This window comes from Cervus canadensis, chromosome 5 (assembly GCF_019320065.1).
Source record: "Cervus canadensis isolate Bull #8, Minnesota chromosome 5, ASM1932006v1, whole genome shotgun sequence".
Taxonomy (NCBI): Eukaryota; Metazoa; Chordata; class Mammalia; order Artiodactyla; family Cervidae; genus Cervus; species Cervus canadensis.
Window position 1 is genome coordinate 19,058,177 of NC_057390.1, and position 20,566 is coordinate 19,078,742.

The window sequence follows — 20,566 nt, forward strand, 5'->3', positions numbered from 1 at the left end:
AGGGTGTGAGTGACCACTTGGAATAGACACAGAGTCTGAGTGTATTGGGTTTCCTTGTGAATCTTCATGAGAGGTACCCCCTTCTAAGGAGACTTGAGAAGCTAGTGTGCAAGAAAACTTCTGTAGATGTCAGTTGGCATTTCCCCAGTGCTTGTTTAACACAAATGGAGAGCCTTGGCAGTAGGAATGGATGATATATGTGTGCGATCTTGTTAAGGTGGATCTAACTGCTGAACACCCAACACTCCGACAGCTGAGACCAACGCTGAGACCCCAGCACAAGTGCCCTGAACACCTATGGAGACCAGCCCGCCACTTGGTAGCAGGTCGGTTACATGGAGCCCTGCCATCATGGAGTGGGCAGGGATTTGCCTTCTGTAGAGAAAGCATTTATTCCAGGTATGGACTTGCTTTTTCTTCCTCTGGTGCTTCTGCCAGCACCATCATTGGTAGCAAATACCTTGTTCACTATATTGATATCCCTTAGTAAGGAACCCATTTTGCAGAGAAAGAAGTGAGGCAGTACACTGCCATGGGATTCAATGGTTTCTACCTTGACTTATCATCTGAAAGCAGCTGGCCTTATAGGATAGTGGGATGAAGTATGGAAGACTCAGTTACAGCCCCAGGTAGGAGACAACACTTAGCAAGCTGGGTGTACTGTCCTTCAGGTATAGTATTTATTCTGATCCTGGTTGCTGTTTCTTTCATGGCCAGAATACACGAGCCTAGGAATCAGTAGATATAAAAGGTTTGTCTTCCATGATTAAACCTAATCACATGCTTGCAAAATAAGTGCTTCCTGTTTCTATGATTTTTGGCTCTGTTTTCACCGTGTGGTTCCTTGAAGAGGAACTTGAAATTGCACGTGGAGATTGCAAGAGCATCTTGCCATTAAGTTATCAAGAAAATAACAGGAAGGGACTTCCCTGGTGGTTGGTCCACTGGTTAAGACTTCAAGCTTTCAATGCAGGGGGCGCAGGTTCCATTCCTGGTTGGGGAATTACAATCTCACACACCACGTGTCATGACCAAAATAACAATAATAATAATAAGGGAGTTACTGAACTGGTTGGACTGGTTGATATGAATTAGCAAGGGGAAATAATGATGCAGCCAGAGATAAGTATGTCTTCAACCCAAAGGTTTCTCTGGAGTTCCTTTCAGTAGTTCCACATTCAGTGATAAATGATTTTTTCATTAATGGAAATTTAGAGGTCTCTAACACAGGTAGGGGAGAAGGCAATGGCAACCCACTCCAGTACTCTTGCCTGGAAAATCCCATGGACGGAGGAGCCTGGTAGGCTGCAGTTCATGGGGTCACTGGAGTGGGACACGACTGAGCGACTTCGCTTTCAATTTTCACTTTGATGAATTGGAGAAGGAAATGGCAACCCACTCCAGTATTCTTGTCTGGAGAATCCCAGGGATGGCAGAACCTGGTGGGCTGCCGTCTATTGGGTCGCACAGAGTCGGACACAACTGAAATGACTTAGCAGCAGCAGCAGCAGCAGCAACACAGGTAGGAATGTTAAGGACTCAGATCCTTCAAGACTGAAGGTCTGCATCACCCTACTAACCGGGGAGACATCTGATGGCAAAGGGAAGAATGGACAAGGAGTTATAAACACCAGCTATGGTCTCATGACCAGATGCAAAATAAAGAACCATAGACGCTGTGCATGTTTTTCCATAGCTTTGTCTTTGTTATATACAAATGAACCTCTTTTTTTTGTAAATTAATTTATTTATTTTAATTCGAAGCTAATTACTTTACAATATTGTAGTGGTTTTTGCCATACATTGACATGAATCAGCCATGGTGTACATGTGTCCCCCATCCTGAACCTTCCTCCCACCTTCCTCCCCATCCCATCCCTCAGGGTCACCCCAGTGCACCAGCCCTGAGCACCCTGTCTCATGCATCGAACCTGGGCTGGCGATCTGTTTCACATGTGATAATATACATGTTTCAATGCTCTCTCTCAAATCATCCCACCCTTGCCTTCTCCCACAGAGTCCAAAAGCCTGTTCTTTACATCTGTGTCTCTTCTGCTGTCCCGCATATAGGATCATCATTACCATCTTTCTAAATTCCATATATATGCGTTAACATATTGTATTGGTGTTTTTTTTTTCTGACTTACTTCATTGTATAATAGGCTCCAGTTTCATCCACCTCATTAGGACTGATTCAAATGTATTCTTTTTAATAGCTGAGTAATATTCCATTGGGTATATGTATCACAGCTTTCTTACCCATTCATCTGCCAATGGACATCTAGGTCGCTTCCATGTCCTAACTATTGTAAACAGTGCTGCAGTGAACATTGGGGTACACGTGTCTCTTTCAATTCTGGTTTCCTCGGTGTGTATGCCCAGCAGTGGGTGAACCTCTTTTAATTGTTCTCCCTTCCCTTTTTACTTGACATTTGCTGATGGTGGTTAATTGTATAAGATAGTCTTTAAGACAGAGTGTCTTAAAGTGGGGTTGTGACTAAAATGAGAAAGAAATATCACAATGGGCATACGGATTTAGGAGGCAGGATAAGCATGTTTCCATTTGAAGATGGGAACAACTGCATTAAGTGGGAACATAGATTTGTTGTTTGCTTGAAAGATTATTGGTAGAAAGAGTGGACTGTACTATATGTCATTAAGTTTGACTTAGCTTCCCTTCCAACTCTCTTCCATGTCTCCACATCTCCTGGATTATAATGTATGGAAGGTTAAAACCACATTTTCCAGCTTACTATGGAGTTAAAATTCTGGATATAATTCAAGTCTTGCCAGTGATGGATAGACAGTGGTGCAAAGACTTGGAATATAGAAGGAAGTCCCATTTTTCTGTGACAGACAAGTTGACAAGCAAGCTCAGAGGAGTTAGCAGAAGCTGGACTCATGTTCCCCTGTCAGTTCTCAAAGGGTATAGGCCATCTCTGGTGTCAGCAGTAGCAATGGCAGTAAGTGACCTGAACTTTGTTCTCTTCTGGGGGGGCCAGGGAGGGTGGCTCCACAACAGTGTGGAATCTTAATTCTGACATGTTGTTTCATTTGGTTTTACTTTCTTAATGATGCTGTTCTACATTTTAAATCTTAATGTTGCCCAAAATATAAATTGTTTCCTTTTTGTGTTTTTTGTTTCATGCTTAATAAATCCTACTCTGTGGTTATAAAAATATTAACTTGTATTTGCTTCTAAAAACGTAGTCTTTAAATCATCTTTTGACATATAGCCTTTTAATTTGTAAGGAATTATTTTTTTTGAGTGATGTGCAGTAAAGGTCTCATTTTACTTCTTGTATATCAGAAGCAGTTGTCTTAGCATCAAATGTTGAAGAGTTTAATCTGTTCCTACGGTATGCAATGCCACCTCTGTCGTATTTGAACTTTCTTTACATTCATGGGTCAGTTTGGCCACTGTATTTTGTTCTGTTTGTTTTATTTCGTTTGGTCTATTTGCCTATTCCTGCTCCAGTCATATGGGCCTGGGCATTAAAACCCAAGTCTCTGTTCCTGCAAATTTCTCATTGACATCTCAGGGTCATCTCTGATTCTTATTCATTCTGGTTCTCTGTTCTCTCTTTGGTTTTGGTCTCTGTTAAGTCCACTCACTTTACTGGAAGCTGAGCAGTGCCACTGAAGGGATTTTTATATAGCCTTTCTTGGTGTTTTGAGGAAAGAGTCTTCAGTTTACCTAATCTACCGTACTGCCAGAAATAGTAGTCCCATGACTCATTCTATTCTTAACTGTGTAAAACTTAGCTTTACAGTGAAACTAGCTGTAGTGTAAATATTAAGGAGATTGTTTAAAGGTTTCCCCCCGCCCCAGAACATTTTCTGCTTTCTCTTATAGATTCCACATGCTTACTTGAGGCTCTCTGGTAGGAAAGCCGTCGTGCCAGAATAACACAACCTCTAACCTTTAGCTTTAAAGTAAAGCTTGTATTAAGTAGAAATATAAAGTCCCTTGAGAGTGGGCCTCCATAGAGCTTTCTGAAATGACATACGAAGAGTACACAAGCAATGTGTTTTTCTTGAATCAAATTAGAATAGGATTTATTCATTTTACTTCAGGGAAGAATTGGAATTAAATTTCCCACAGCAGTAAGTTCAGAAAGGATCAGATCACAAGGGCTCTGATCCATAGTGAGGAAGAGAGGGATTTTTGTGAGAGGATCACAGATCACGATCATGATCACAGGCCTTCCTGTGATCAGACAGAAAGGCCTGTCTCATCTATGCTCAAACAGATTTAGGTATATCTCTGATAGTGTTGGCTTATGGTCTTGTGTGAACCCAGAGCATGAAAGAAGTTAAAACTCCAGGATACATCATTAAATACAGCATCCCTTTTGGATGGCTAAAGTATCTTTCTGTAAAAAGTGAACAAACTTAAGTTTGTGCTCAAAATTTTCATTTGTTTTCATTATTAAACAGATTGTTTATGTCTGGATGTTTTTAATTATCATTATTGATTAGATTATTATGTACTTATTAATATTTAAATTCAGTTATTATTAAGGAAAATAAGCTGAGTTGACCAGAATCAAGGCTGGCAGTATGAGTTATACTTCAACTTTGTTCCCAGGGCAGTGTCAGCTAAGCACTCTTTGAATTTTTCATCCATTTCCTGGTTCTGAGTTTCACTGAACAGGCTTTTCCAATCACCAACTTCACCTACAACACACACACACAAAAACAGTAGACTTAGACACCTGTTATTTCATCTTGATTTTATCATTTCTCAGTGTAGAGTTTCACTTTGAAATGTGAAATGGACACGTGAAAAAAAATTACACAGTCTTAAAAAACTAATGTAAGTTTTCTTGTAAAGTTAGCAAGATCCGCTTGGGCTTCCCCATTGGTGTGGTGTGGTGTGGTAGGTGATGTGCTTCTTCAGTGTCACTAAGGGGGCCCTTGACCTCAGTGACCTCCCATCCCGACCCCTCTCCCAACACCTAGGACCAAAATACCACTTTTTTAGAATCATTTTTTTCTCTCTAAAGTCTTTAATACTTTAAATACCCACTGAGAAGATAAATTAATATTTTATAGCAGCTTTTGGTTAAGTCTCCAAGTGCTGAAAATTTTGCAAAAAATTATTATTTTGCCTGAGATTGAGATATGTTTTTCTTATGTGCTTTTAAAAGTAGTTACTTTTTTCCTTAGGCTCTTTTGATGATTTGGGTTGAAGTTGTTAAGCTCCTTGTTGCATAGCCAATGAAATGTATATTTATAAAGTAGTTTTAATGATGTGAGGAAATGCTTACATATATGAAGGGAATAAAAAAAACTCTTTACAAATGTCATCAACTATGTGAAACATCACAGAATAAGGCTGGAAGAAGTATGTTAAAAAGTCAAACCTGCCTCTGGTGGGAAAAATGTGGATGATTTTTAGTAATTTTTCATATCTTTCTGTACTTTCTGAATTTTCTACATGGAATAATGTAATATTTTAAAATCACTACTTTTAGAATTTTTTCAATTTTGGAGTATTTGATTAACAACATATAGAAAGGTTTTATTTTTCCCCTCTTCTTAAAGCTAATAAAATAAGGCATAAAAAAGCAGAGTTAAAAAAAAAAAAGCAGAGTTAAAGTCAGAATGCAAACCAAAGCCAGATTTATATACAATGTTGCATTCACAGTGGATTTTTTAAAATGAGTCTTCATTTGACAAAGTATAGTAGAATCAAGTAGACCTACATCTGTATCCTGTTTCACTAATTAGCTTTGTGTGTGCATGGTAAGTTGCTTCAGTGGTATCTGATTCTGTGCAACCCTATTGACTGTAGCCCACCAGGCTCCTCTGTTCATGGGATTCTTCAGGCAAGAATACTGGAGTGGGTTGCAATGCCCTCTTCCAGGGGATCTTCCTGACCCAGGGATTGAATCTGAATCTCTTAGTCTCCTGCATTAGCAGTTGGGTTCTTCACCACTAGCACCACCTAGGAAGCCCAATTAGCTTTGTGACAAAGGGTCAATTAATATCTCTGAGTCTTGATGCCCATATTGTAAAATTAAGGATTTAATATCTTTTTGCTATAAAATTTAAGCCCAGCAAAGTGCCTAACACATGATGCATGCCTAATAAGTGATAGTTGTTATATGTGCTGCCTCTAAATCACATTATACTTTCATTATATATGCAATAAAAAAGAAAACTGACAACCCTTGGGCTATATTATCATAAATTTGCATAAGAAATTAGAATAGTTTAATGAAATTTAGTAAAATCATCAGTGTCAGAGATAGCTGGTTGCCTATCCAACACTCATTTTCTCCTTCTCCTTTATTAATAAAACTTTGACTTAAAAAAAAAAAAACTTTGATTTTAATTGAGTAATAACACACCCACCTTTTTAAAAAATTACATTTTCCAACCAACAGCACCGTGAGAAGTGACCAATGAGATGTAGGCTATTGAGTGAGGCTCCCCACAAAGTTCTATAAAGGGGGCTCTCTCAGCAAATGCATGTGATTCTCTTGCCACTTCCTTTTTATTTGAATAAAATAACCCTTTAACTTTATTGTAATTCAGGAGCTCTAGCTGCTCTCCTTTTATCAGCAGGTGGCAAGAGAAAGTTGGGAGGAGCTTAGTACTCTATAACATAGCGTGGAGTTACCAGTTCCAGCTCTGATCTATGTTAGACTTCTTGTTGAGGAAGAGACAAAGAAAATCCTGTCTTCTTCAACATAAAGTTGTTTGAATTGCCTGTTATGTGCAGACGGATGGATGGCTCAGATATCAAGGCGGCTTTACCTTTGCGGAACAGGAACGGGCCCACGGCACCGTGTGTTTCCTGGGATTTTGCTCGCATGGCGTGGAAGGTACTCTGTGCCGAAATAGTTTGAATCTGCTCCCCAGATGGAGAGAATCCTAAGAACTCAGCAATTCGTTTTATTCCAGTGGCCAGATTCTGAAAACAAAATTTTAGAGGATAAACTTCTTTCTGTGGGAATTGTGCCCCAGGCCAAGACAGGCTTCTTAGAATGCATTTTAAGCCTAACTCTCTAATTCAGCTGTCCCTTTCTATCTCTTACTTTGATACTTCAGTATAAATATTTGAAACTTCCCTTTAAGATACTCTGTACTGATTTTACTTTGTAGTTTCAATTTCTGACTTATTGAACTATTCAGGGTATAGATAGTGACAGTAAGCATTCAATAGTAGGGTAGAATTTTATCTAAGATGACATTCATTTTGTTAAAAAGCACCAATCTAAACCAGCTGAGGAAATTAATATATTTGTATGTGCTCATTCAAATTCTCTTTTCTTCTAAATCCTGTTTGTAGCTAACATGTAATTCTATCAAGAAAGACTCATTTTTAGAATCATAAACGCTAGAATGAGTCTTGGAATATATCACTTAATACCTTTGTAAGTATCATCAACTTTCTCAACAGTATCATTGACCAATGGAGATTTAATCTTCTAGAACAGTTTCTTAAACTGTATTCTACAAAACATTAATGTATTTCAAGGTGCTTATAGATGTTTCATGGGGGGAAAGAGGGTTAAGGGTTGCGGTCAAATAAGTGTGGAAGCTTTGGATTAGTAAAAGTAAGGTTTTGTTTGTTTGTTTGTAGAATCTGTCAATCTTTACTATGCCAGTGTGCAATGTGAATTTCCCAAAGGAGCAGGCTATATACTACAGCAGTCCGCAAGTCAATTTGAACAGGCAGCCTTCTACCAACTGCAGGAAAGAATGATTAACATTTGGGACAACGCTAACATCCCATGAATCACAAGTTTTTTTAGGAACATTCTAGATGAGAAGGGGAAAAGACTACATTAGTATGTTCTTTCATGTTATATATATATGTACACACCATAAACAGAAGGGATGAGTTCAATTACACTTTTTTTTTTTTTAATATAAGAATCTCAGGAGAAAGTAGTGTTAAAGACTCAATTCAGTTAGAGAGCATTTGAGTCTCTTCTCCTTTAACATACTTTCTTCCCTGGAGCTCCAGGACTCTGGTTTCCATCCTATGTCTTTAGCTACTCCTTAGTCGCCTTTGCCGACTCCTCCCTTTTTGTTCAAACTTTTCATGTTGGAGGGCTGCAAGGCTCAGTTCTTGGTCAACGTCTCTGTCCATATGCTTACATATTAGATATGTAGTCTCATGGCTTTAAATGTCATCTGTGGGCCAGATTTACATCTGTAGCTCAGAACTCTTTCTGCATTTAAGACTTCAATACCTAACTGCCTACTTGGCCTCTCCATTTGGGTGACTGATAAACATCTTAGCCTTCTGGTGTTTAAAACCAGATCCCTGGCTTCCTCACAATCCTGCTTCACCTGCTGCCGTCTCCTACTCGCATGGTGACAGCTCAGTCCTCCCAGTTGGTTGGACCAATGACACTGGGGTCTCATTTGACTTCTCTTTTTTTCTCATTACTCTTTCCCTCATCCAGTCCAGCAACAAATCCTATTGGTTTTTCCTTCAATGTAAGTTCAGAATTCAACCTCTTCTCTTCCCCTCCATGGCCCCCTCAGGTCTGAGCCACCATCTTCCTTCCATTGCCTGGACTAGAGCAATAACGTCCTCATGGGTTTCCCTGGATCCTCTTTCCTTCTCTCTAATATATTCTCACGCACCAGACAGAATGATCCTGTTAAAAACACATCAATTCCTACCACTCTTCTGCTCGAAATCCTACAATGATTTCCCATTTCACTCAGTGAAAAGCAAAGTATTTCAATGGTCTGCCACTGCATTTCTCATACTCCACTCCACCCCCTTGCGCCTGTCCTCATCGGTTAGTCACTTCTGGTTCATCCCTCCAACCAACCACATCTGCTCCTTTCCATTCCTTAACCTTCCAGGAACACTCCTACCTCAGGGCCTTTGCTCCAGTTGGTCTTCTCTGCCTGGAAAGCTGTTACTCTGGTTACCTACTTGACTCACCCTCTCATCTCCCTCAGATCTTGGTTCATGTCACATGCCTTCCATGAGGTTCCCACTGACCATCCTATTTCATGCTGAGATTTGTCCACTATCCCAACCCCCCCACCCTTGGGGATTTCTAGTTTTCCTTAATCGGCTGTGCTGTTTCTTCATTCTCACATATTATATACATTTAAAATTTTTATTGTATTTATTGTTTATCATTCTGTCTCCCCACCTTCTCCAGCTAGAATGTAAGCTTCTCCCATGTAGTCAACTTTAGTCTGTTCACTGATAAATTACAAAGGCCTGAAACAGTGCTGAACTCACTAAATATTTGTGAAGAAGCAGTTTTTAAAAACATTATATGGAAAAATTAATTCACAGCCAAAAGCATTTTCAGTCAAACCTCAATAGAGACCTATCATTTCTGCCATTCCTAATTTGGACTATCTATCACAGAGGGGGGAAAAAAGGCAGTCACTGTTAGTAGTAAGTTCCTAAGAATTATTTTATTTCTATTAAATAAACAATCTAAACACATATACATTGTTTTTTTCCCCTACTACTGTATCACATATATGGAATATTTTTAAAATTGAGTATACTGTTTGTTCATACAGACATTATGAATAAATGTTCTATGTTGTCATTTATAGTAAATCTTGCTATATAATACGAATAATCATAATCTCACCTCTCTCAGGTCTTCATATAATATGAACATAACATTTTCATCATCAAGATGTTTGTTCCAATTAATTGCAAAATCAAAATAGCTTCCCCAGGAAACTAAAAATACAGGGGAAAAAAACTTCTTAAGAAATTTTAAGTAATTGAGGTTAAAATGATAGAATGAGGATAAAATGGTTAATGTATACCCTAAAATATAAACTATATGTATGTGTATATGATCAAACAAGACTATAAGATTACAAATCCCTGCTCCAAAAGAACTGACATAAATCAGTCCTAATGTCAGATTTTCTCATTTCTTATTTTCAGGAACAGTAGTACAACTAAGCAAGTTGTAAAAATGGTTTCACAAGAACTACAAATTTTCATGAACATTTAGGTGAATGAAGTAATTCAGAAATAGTGAATGATACTTGAAAACCAACAGATATAATGTCAGAAAGAAATGATGAGACATGTTATCTAGACTAGCATTGTCCAATAAAAATGTCATGCAAGCCAACTTTATAGTTGAAAAAACAGATTCACACAGTCACACCAAACTTACTTTAAAGTTTCCAGCAACTGAATTGATTGTCTTAAAATATAAATTTTGAATTAAAATAAAATTTAAAATTTAGCTCTTCACTTGCACTAGTCACATTTCAAATGATCAATTTCCACATGTGGCTAGTGGCTACCATATTGGACAGTGAAGATCTAGACAGCTGTGTGCCTTTGAGAAACTCCCTGAACCTCTTTGTACCTTAGTTTCCTCATCTGTAAAGTGGGGTTGTTGTGAATTTTAAGTGAATTAACACATGTCAAATGCTTAAAACAGTGCCTGATTAATAATACCCACTCAACAAATATTAGCCAATATAAACATTATTAGTAATAATAATATTGTCATAATTATCATGATTTGAGCCAGGCAATTTCTACATGTTTTATTTGTTGTGCAAAATACTGTAAATTTCCTGCCCCAAATATAGTATACTCCCTTCTTTTTTGCAAACCAAATCCTGACTGTTGGGTCTAAGCTAGTCAGAGAATCTGTTTCTCACTTTCTGCCTCCCTTAGGACTATGGTTGGTCACATGAAGTAGTCCTAGCCAGTGAGACACAAGCAGGGGTCTGCTGGAAGGTTTCTAGAACAATTATTCCTGTCACGATGAGCCTTCTTCGTGATCTGAAGGTGATGCTCAGAGGGACAGTGGACAACTTGAGAGAATGTGGCAAAAAGCACGACAGAGGGGCCCAGGGAACGTCAGAGCTGCTGACCCAACAGTACTGGGCTACTGGGTCAGTTGCTATCTCCAGACTTCTTAGTTAAGTGAGGAAAATAAAACCTGATCTGTTTATGCCACTGTGGTGGGGTTTTCTGCTTTTCCAAATGTTTTATTGATATGCATACATTTCATCTTTCGCTTTTTAAAGCAATCCAGTATGATAGGTACAATTTTATACCCATTTTATTGATGGAGAATTAGAAACCCAGAGGAGCTAAGTAACCACTTTAAGGCTGCATAATAAGTTCTGTGTTACTGACATCTTTTTTTTTTAATTGACATCTTTTAATGTTAGTTTGACCCCAGAGCTAATGCAACCAAGCAAAATACAATACTGTGTTACCTCTCATAGGTCAGGTATTCTTATTTTCTCTTTACAACTAAGGAAATCAAAGTTTAGAGCCTTTCTGTGCCTCTATTTTCTCCTTTGTAACATGGTGATAATAATAGTATTATCCTCATTTGGTTATTATGAAAATTAAAATAATGTGTGGTAGAAGTAGCATATAGTGCCTGGCATGTGGTAAGTGCTCAATAAATTGTAGCTATTTTATTCTATCTAGTGTTAATTACTAAAACATAGTAATAGGTGATGAAGCCCAATCCAGGCCTTCTCATTCTACATCCTGTACGTTTGCAGTACACTCAGCTGCCTTTCTCTGTAAGTTGACCATAACAAGTTTACAAGGCAGAAAATCCATCCAAGTTATTAATATCAGTGCCACTTTTTATCATTGTCAATCAGATGATTAGACTAAAAGGACAGAAAAGCAACAAAGAGTCCCTAAAATAGATTGTCCCAATGATGATGAGTTTTTCCACCACTGAATGTTCTCTTGTGTTATATCAATGGAGTATAATGTTTTAGATGTGCCTTAACTGCCTCCATCTGGTCTTAGTGAGCAGTTACTAAACAAGCCAAATCTTTCCTGCCAGTGCTTCATAAGCACCTTCTGTAGACTTTCTTTTTCTCTCCTACACCCCAATCCCAAGACTTAATCTTTGCTAAGGACTCAGTACTGTACCCAGTGTCTATTCATACGGGATAGTGTTGCATTGCTATGCTGATCCCCTTTAAATGTGGTCCTTTTAGAGGGACCTGGTAGCAACTCTATGGTCATCTGGCATTAATTCTTCCTTCTACTACACTGTAAGCCCTCAACAGAGCCACTACTAAAAACAGACATTTATTCACCTCTGGCCACTATACCAAGGGAAGTAGAGTTGCTGCCACATACAAGTACTGAGACCGTTGGCAAGTGATTTGAATTTTTTATAGTTAATAATGCCTTATTCATAGTTGTTATGGTCTTAAATGAGATATGTGTATATAATACCTAGTTTGGCAGCTGGAGCATTTGTAGGCACTTATGAAATTATGGTTTGATAAGCATAGTTATCAGAGGTAACCAGAGGTAAAAACATCAACATGATCTAACAAAACCTTAGTTGCTTTCTGGCAAACAAGTATCTTAGGTGTGGCAGCTCATTGTCATGGTTTTGTTCTTTTTTGGCTTTTATCATTGTGCTATACAGAGACTTGTGGGAAGTGAATTTGAAATGCTTTCTGTATATGACTATTATAGGCCTTTTTGTCCCATGTCTGTTCTATGGCTATTTAACTTTCATCCTCAACATATGAATTGTCCAAATTATTTTTAAAAACAGTAATGTATTGTTTGATGCCCAGAAAGCTTTATTTAAAAGTAACATTGTGGTTCCTGGATCTGCCTTAATTTATTTTTTCTTTCTTTTTTAAATTTATTAATTTTTTAATTGAAGTATAGTTGATTTGCAATGTTATGTTAGTTTCTGGTGTACAGTGTAGTAAATCAGTTGTATATATACACACAAATATGTAGTCTTTTTTCATATTCTTTTTTGTTGTAGGTTGTTACAATATATTAAATGTAGTTCCCTGTTCTATACAGTAGGGCCTTGTTATTTCTTTCTTTATCCTAAAACACATTTGAATTTTTGTATTTCTGTGATCATCTGTTGAAGTAAGAAGGATTCTTTTACCAACAGCCATACCTTGTCCTTTCATGAACTGTCTGAAGAAGTCATCCCAAGAGCCATAGCTTGGAATATCAGGAACATCATTGTGGAAATGGAAAAAAGATACTGCTGTGTCTTTAGGGTTTCGAAATATCACCAGTATCTGGAGAGAGAAAGTTATCTAGGTTTAAGCATTGAACTTTGGAAAACTGAAAGCATGAGCATTGTGTCCTTTTATATACTACCTGATTTTGTTGAGGTAGAAAGAAAGAAAGAAATTGAGAAACAGGAAGTGACAGATAAGAAAGCCTGGGGAAAAGGGGGAAAGAAAGAAGAAAAAGAAGATTGATATTGTAACATTGAATTTTTGCTAACAAACTGAGACAGTGAAATGTCATATGTAGATCATGTAAAAAGGAATGAAGAGCAGGCTCACAAGAGCATGGTCTGAAAAGTTAAACCACCCCAAAATTAAAAATAACAAAATAATGTTAAGGAAAACAAAAATAATGTTTAGAGTTTCATGGGAGAGGATCAACGAAGGACAGGTTGGAGGTATGATGGGTGATGTGGAGGAAACAGAACCTCTGAATTTCAGTGTTATGTCTGCCTTCTCTGATGAGGCACAGATTCATTTTTCTGAATGAAAAGTGTGAAATAAATGTTGTAAAGAGCAAACTGAAACCCAAGAAAAACCACTAAATTGCAGACCACTTGGCCACTCCAAGTGGCTTTGGGCCCTCTGGCCAGAAAATTTCCCTTTAAAGAACTGAGAATATTGTGGAATACATTATTACTGAGCACAGTTAGTGACCTTGAAGGAATTGGAGACAGCATACAAGAGGTTCGGAGGACTGCAAACAGGCAGGTAGCATTTCCCTTTCGGAAAGAGGAAAGTGTGGGGTTTGCAAAGTACAAAATGACCTCCATTTTGGAGATGTTTTTGGAACTGACTAAATAGATGACTTGTGGCCACATAAAAAAGGAAGTAATAACCACTAGGGGGCAACACGGGTTCTCTAAGAAAAAGTCATTTCTAATGGCAGTTTTTTCTTGGACATAGTTCTTAAATTAGTAGATTTGTTGCTTATGAATTCCTCTGCAAATGGAAGAAGGCATGACGGCAGCAGAAACATTTAAGCACATAAAACTGATGCAGAGGAGGCTGAAAAACTAACGTAAAACTGCCCAGAGATTTTTAATAAAACTGTCCTGACTAGACCATCATCAACATTTTAATGAGGATTTCAGGTTAAGATATAGAAGCTCCATTTATCAAATTTGTAGATGGCATGAAAGTGAGAGGGAGTCTGGATTTCAGAACACATCATCAATCTAAAGACGTGAACTGACGGTAGTAGGATACAACTGAATAGAGATGAATGTGCTCGGCTATGTCTTTGGGGGCAGAGATCTAAAACTCTGCAATCCAAATACAGCAGATTCTTGCCACTTGAGGGTCTTATATTTGGGGCTCTGATTACCACTCAGGAATCTCTCTGGCTCATAGCAATTTATAATTTTGCAAAGCCATAAGTTAGCATGGTGAGGGCCAGCAGGCTGGAGTATATGGATAAAATCTCAGTATCAACTTCTTACCTCAACTGTCATTCATTTCTTGCCCTGCTTTCTTGTGAAAGGAAAGCTTTGTTCAAAAGGCTGCTTGCTCCAAATCCAAGTGCTCTATACATTACTTTAGCTCTGTGTCTTTTTTTTTTTTTTTTTTAGCTCTGTGTCTTATGGAATAATTGGGGGGGGTGGTGGGAAGAATCACTGAGGTTTGTGATTCTACTGAACTGCATTAAACTGGGAAAATTATGGATTAAAGTGGTACTTCCAATTTGGGAGATTCTCAGTATAAAGAAAAACTGTTTTACAGAGCCATCCACACCTAGCAGAGGGGACAGAGGAGTCCCTTGTAATGGGAGATGTGAGTAGTCCAGACAGCCACTTGGTGGAATTCAAATACCTAACGGGGGTTAGGGGCTTCCCTGGTGGCTTAGTCGGTAAAGGATCCGTCTGCAATACAGAAGACCCAGGTTTGATCCCTGGGTTGGGAAGATCCCCCGGAGAAGGAAATAGCAACCCACTCCAATATTCCTGCCTGGAAAATCCCATAGACAGTGGAGCCTGGTGGGCTACTTTATGTATATGTTTTATATCCTGGCTGAAAATACATTTCATTTGAATGCAACTATAGCCAATATATCTGAAGAAAGAAACAACAACAAAAGAAACACCAAACTGCACACTTTATTCATTAAAATTCTGTGATGAGTAGCAAACTCTTCCTCAGAAAGCCAATATCTATACATGAAGAACTTCACATTATAATACCAGTGGAGGGGACACTCACCTTGGCTTTGTTCTTGAAGATGGACCCAGGTAATTTGTCGTAATGGAGATGAGTTGCCAAAATCCTTGGTGATGGAAACTGTTTCATTCTCTTAAAAATATAAACAATAAGGTGAAAGCTTATGTGTGTGTGTGTGTGTGTGTGTGTGTGTGTGTGTAGGGAATCACTCCTAGGTTTAGTACCTGAAGAGTAGTTTCAGTCATTACTATTACTGTGTCTATTCCTCTTCCACATTCTCTCGATTTTCTTTATTTCTGTTTTCTTTGTGGGGGAGTGAGGAATGGAGAATCACAAATAAATATGCAATTTAAAACTTCCTTTCGAACTTCCTTCTTCTGTCCTGCTTTCCATTGCCCAGTCTTTTTTTTTTTGGTCCTTTTTTTTTTTTTTAGAAAAATTTACGTTTTCCCACAGCCATCCCAAAATCATTTTCTTCAAGACAGCTCAAAATCTGCAATTCACTCTCTCACTTAATGTGGATCTTTTCTACATTCAAAGTCATTAACAGAAATGTTCAAGTCTTCTATAGCTCCTCCAAATTCATTTTTAACATCTAGATCTTTTTTTTCTTAAACCAGCAAAACTCCATGCAGTCAAATATCCTAACAGAACCTGAAAGTGTAGAGTCACTTAAATATCTGAGAAATATCTTATGAGAGAAATTCTTGTCAATATAAGGACTCTGTGATTGATTCTTTTTGTTTTTGTAATCTACTTCTACTGATAATTTACAAAATGAAGCTCCGTTTAATCAGATAGGGTGAAGGCTTTTATCTCAAAATCAGACCTTTAGTGTATGTTCTGTGGTGGGCTAATGCTTTCAGTGTTTTTTTCTATGCTGGTCATAATTTCAAGGAATGAAATTATATTTAGACATTTATAGCCAATGGTGCTGTGAAAAGTTAATACAGATCCCAACTCAAGCAAGGGAGCAAAAACTGACTTAAAATTTTTAAAAATCAATGCTATGAGCCCAAGTGATGATTAGTAGTCATTGTTCTTAATTCCAGTTTTGGAAGTACTTTTACATTCATTCACAATAATCCTCTCAGGTAGATATTGTAACCCCCATTTTAAGGATTAACAAGAGACTTTGAGGTTTTAAGTCCTTTGTGTAAAATCACCCAGATAGTAATTTTCAGATTAGGTGATAGAGTGCCATTTCCACCAAACTGCATGGCCAAAAATCTCTTTAAGACATGTGAGAAATGGTAAAGTTCCTTAAAAGGGTTAGAAAAATATCCAGCGGGAAAATGGAGGTTAATTGTAACAAAGCTAGGTAAGTGTATAATTATATGTTCACGAAAATGCATGATACAGCCAACTGTAAGCAGTGTAAAGTCGAAATATAGATATATCTTAAGAAAAAAAATATATATTTTAGGAAAGTTTTCTGTATAAAGTGAATAACCATTAAATGAAGCTTATCTTTCCACTTATTTCCGTTTTAAAATAAAAGGCACATTGCATAGAAAACTATTTTTGTATATGAAAAGTGAAAGTCACTCAGTTGTGTCCGACTCTTCCATGGACTCCATGGAATTCTCCAGGCCAGAATACTCGAGTGGGTAACCTTTCCCTTCTCCAGGGGATCTTCCCAACCCAGGGATCGAACCCACGTCTCCCGCATTGTAGGTGGATTCTTTACCAGCTGAGCCACAAGGGACAATTAAAATGCAAAAAGTGCTTTTAAAAATACCCAAAGAGAAAAATAGACATTTCTGATAAATCGTAAACATCAAAAGACTTCAAAACCGAAATCCCTGAACACCTCATTTACAGTATATTTTTCTGTTACTTTGGCCCAGTCCATGGAAATAAGTTTCCTTCCAACTGGGATCCAACTTTTAAGTTTGTATTTGTCATCCTGGCAAGTGTCTCCATCTCTTTTCAGAAATTTTCTGAACTCCCAAGTGACTTTATTTTTAGTAACTGTGTTCTGTCTGCCTGTTGGGAGTTTTGTTGGTGAGCACTTCTGGTAAGTTTTGCTGGGAATGCAGTTTCCAGTTGGATACAGTCTTCCCTTCCCACATGTGTTTCTGGTGTGTCTAAGTGTGGATGGTCCTCCTCTCCCCTGTTCTGTCCAAGCACCAAAATCTTGAGGCAAATCCTTCCTCCCCCTTTTTCTTGTCCTTCCTGGCAGGGAGAACAACATCCTGCCTCACATCCAGGCCCTAGTTAGTTACATTGATAAGGTGAGTAATAACATGGGATAAGATAATAACAGGTAGGATGACCTGTTACTATCTTCACACACACACACTAATGACTTAATCGTTTGTAAATAGTGATAAGGTGATTCTGTAGTAAAATGAGATAATTACTGAAAAGTGCTGGGATTATATGATAAGCACACAATGAATTATTTAGTGTTGTATTTTCTGAACTCAAAACTAAAAAATCCCTCAATTCTATTTTCTAGAGTAATTTGCTCTAAGTTTCATGGCTCTTTTGTACCAACCTGATATTTTTCTGGGTCCCCACATTCAAGAACTGGGAATTCTGGGTATTCATACTTTTGTTTAGAATCAGCAAACATTAATTCACTAATGATGTGGAGAATCCAGTTAGAACCTGTAAGAAAAATCAGAGAATCGAAGCTCATTAAGGAGTGTTGATATAATAAAACCATGTTACTTAAACATACATATCATAAAAATTAAAATATACAGTGAGAGAATTCCCTGGCAGTCCAGTGGTTAGGACTCTGCTTCTGCTTGAGGGGGCCCAGGTTTGATCGGCTCAGATGGTAAAGCGTCTGCCTACAATGCGGAAGACTCGGGTTCGATCCCTGGGTCAGGAAGATCCCCTGGAGAAGGAAATAGCAACCCACTCCAGTATTCTTGTCTGGAAAATCCCATGGACTGAGGAACCTGGTAGGCTACAGTCCATGGGGTCACAAAGAGTCGGGCACAACTGAGCGACTTCACTTTCACTACTTTCTTTCTGGGAACCAAGATCTGCAGACCAGGTTACAGCCTAAGAAAAAGAAAAAAAGGAAAAGAAAACCTACAACAATTCCCTGATATGTACAACTGGTTCTTGTGCATTGAAAAGAACCTGGGCTGTGGAAAGAAGCAGAGTTTTATGGAAAAGAGCATTTACTTACTTCAGTATAAAAATCAGATTATCTTGTTTCTTAAATTTCTCCTTTAAAAAGAGGCAGTTGCTTTTTTAAAAATCTAGAATATATTCTTTACAGAATAATGTTATACTATAGAAATGGTTGTTTATTGTGTATCATATATTTTACCTTAAATTAATGAATATTTTCTACAGAAATGTGTAATTTTGATTTTTATAAAAATACAGCATCAATTAAAAAGAAAATATGAAATGGAGTTGGCTTTAACAAACAGAGATGGAATAACAGTTAAAAATGATCAAAAGTAGGACTTTCCTGTGGTCTAGTGGTTGAGACTCCACGCTTCCACTGTGGGGTTGCAGGTATGATCCCTGGTCAGGGAACTAAGATCCTACATGCCAACCGGTGTGGCCAAAAAGAAAAAAAAAATCAAAAGTAGATGGTATAAAGTAGAGTAGTTTAGTTTCTTGACATCTTATCCTCCACTGATGAAGGACCACTATAAAACTGGCTTGAGAAACAGGAGGATTGGTGTTTGATCCTGAAAAATAACCTAGTACATGGAAGGCATAGATGTTTATAGACAAGCCCATGTTTGTCTTCAGTCAAAAATCAAGATGAACATCTTGGCTACTCTGAGTACTCCATGGGAACTAGGCCCTGTTTCTGTTTGCTAGCCCCACCATACAGCTCCTTCTACACTCAACATCCATCCTGTTCTTTTCACACAGACCTCCTCCCTCAGACACTGCAGCATGCGAGCTCAGTAGTTTCGGTCGGACTCTTTGTGACCCCATGGACTGTAGTCCGCCAGGCTCCTCTGTCCATGGGATTCTCCAGGCAAGAACACTGGAGTGGATTACTGTGCCCTCCTCCAGGGGATCTTTCCAACCTAGGGATTGAACCTGAGTCTCCTGCATCACAGGTGGATTCTTTAACACTGGGCCACCGGGGAAGCCCTCAGACGCTGGTGTTTTTAAATCTACCAGTTCTAGTTACTGATTTTACAGGCTCTGCTCTGATCCACCATAGCTACCCTCCTCTCCATTTTCTGGCTTCACGTAGAGATGAGATGACCTGCCCTCCTCCCACCTTCTCCTTTCACCTTCCCCACCTACTCACTCTGAAAAAGTGCCCTTGTAGAAAAGTTTTGTTAGTTACCACACTTTGGATAAGATGCTAGAACTATGTCATCGCTTCTGTCTTCAAAGGCGTCCAGGGCTTTGAAAGTCTCTGAGGTGCACATGGTGACTGGATAAGGAATCCCCTGATAGGTGAAAAACAAGTGAGATAGTACAGTTTCTTTTGATTTTTCCAAAGCTTCATCAATGTAGTCAATAAATTTGGAATTAGCAGTCATTCTGGCTCCCTGCTAAAGAACCCGCTCTGTGGTTGTCTGGGGCAGTGGCAGCTTTTAATGGGGGTTTTCAGGAGGTGGAATAAAGGGCTCCTCCCATTCACATGAGAAAGGAATACTTAATTCTCACCCACCTCCACCCCTGGCTTTTTGCATACCCACCTCTGACAAAAGGCACACCACAGGTGCAAAACGGGCTGAGGATCAGGGAATATTACCCAACAGGTGGATTATATTACCATTATAGGCAACCCTCCCAAGGAAAGAGTAGATTTTCTTAATAGACAATAATAGATATTAAATGTCTAACACATAGTTATTTAATTCAACCAGGTATACAGTTTTAGTATTAGCAAAAAAGCAATTTATGTAGGAAACCTCTCTCCTTGGTTGATAGTTTTACACATACATCCTCCATGGGGTGAAGTGAAGTGAACGTGAAAGTTGCTCAGTCGTGTCCGACTCTCCAAGGAATTCTCCAGACCAGAATTCTGGAACGGGTAGCCTTTCCCTTCTCCAAGGGATCTTCCCAATCCAGGGATCGAACCCAGGTCTCCCGCATTGCAGGCGGATTCTTTACCAGCTGAACTACAAGGGAAGCCTAAGAATACTGGAGTAGGTAGCCTATCCCTTCTCCAGTGGATCTTCCCAACCCAGGAATCCAACCAGGGTCTTCTGCATTGCAACTGGATTCTTTACCAACTGAGCTATCAGAGAAGCCCCCATGGTGTGATGCAGGGTGTAAAATTTCCCCCTTTTTCCTTTTTATGTTCTTTGCCTAGTCTAATAATTAAATTGATGTAAGACCAATCAACAGGAGAAAAAACAAACAAAATTATGTACTTAATGCGTGTTCCATCACGCAGATTCAAAAAGCCTCAGGTAATTGAGGTTTAAATAAC

The 20,566-nt window shown here is 38.5% G+C and overlaps 2 protein-coding genes across 5 annotated transcripts in view; one reads left to right on the plus strand and one right to left on the minus strand.

The window, feature by feature from the left end:
- The window catches only part of CEBPZOS (CEBPZ opposite strand), a 39,212-nt gene that overhangs the window by 3,979 nt on the left and 14,667 nt on the right, over window positions 1–20,566 (plus strand). For 2 of the 4 annotated variants that reach the window (XM_043468341.1, XM_043468348.1), the window contains one exon: window positions 218–399. Coding sequence is in view for 1 of the 4 variants with exons in the window: in XM_043468344.1 (XP_043324279.1) it covers window positions 191–399 (209 nt within the window). In the remaining 3 variants the exon portion in view is untranslated. Of the gene's footprint in view, window positions 1–139; window positions 400–20,566 lie in introns of those variants that run through there. The other 2 variants (XM_043468342.1, XM_043468344.1) reach the window with 2 other exon arrangements.
- Window positions 4,550–19,697, minus strand: SULT6B1 (sulfotransferase family 6B member 1). Its single transcript, XM_043467684.1, has 7 exons — window positions 19,469–19,697; window positions 17,684–17,796; window positions 15,223–15,312; window positions 12,903–13,029; window positions 9,600–9,694; window positions 6,769–6,925; window positions 4,550–4,680 (listed from the first exon to the last, which is right to left on the minus strand). Exons 1-7 carry the CDS (start codon window positions 19,665–19,667, stop codon window positions 4,550–4,552), a joined length of 912 nt encoding a protein of 303 aa, XP_043323619.1. The 5' UTR covers window positions 19,668–19,697.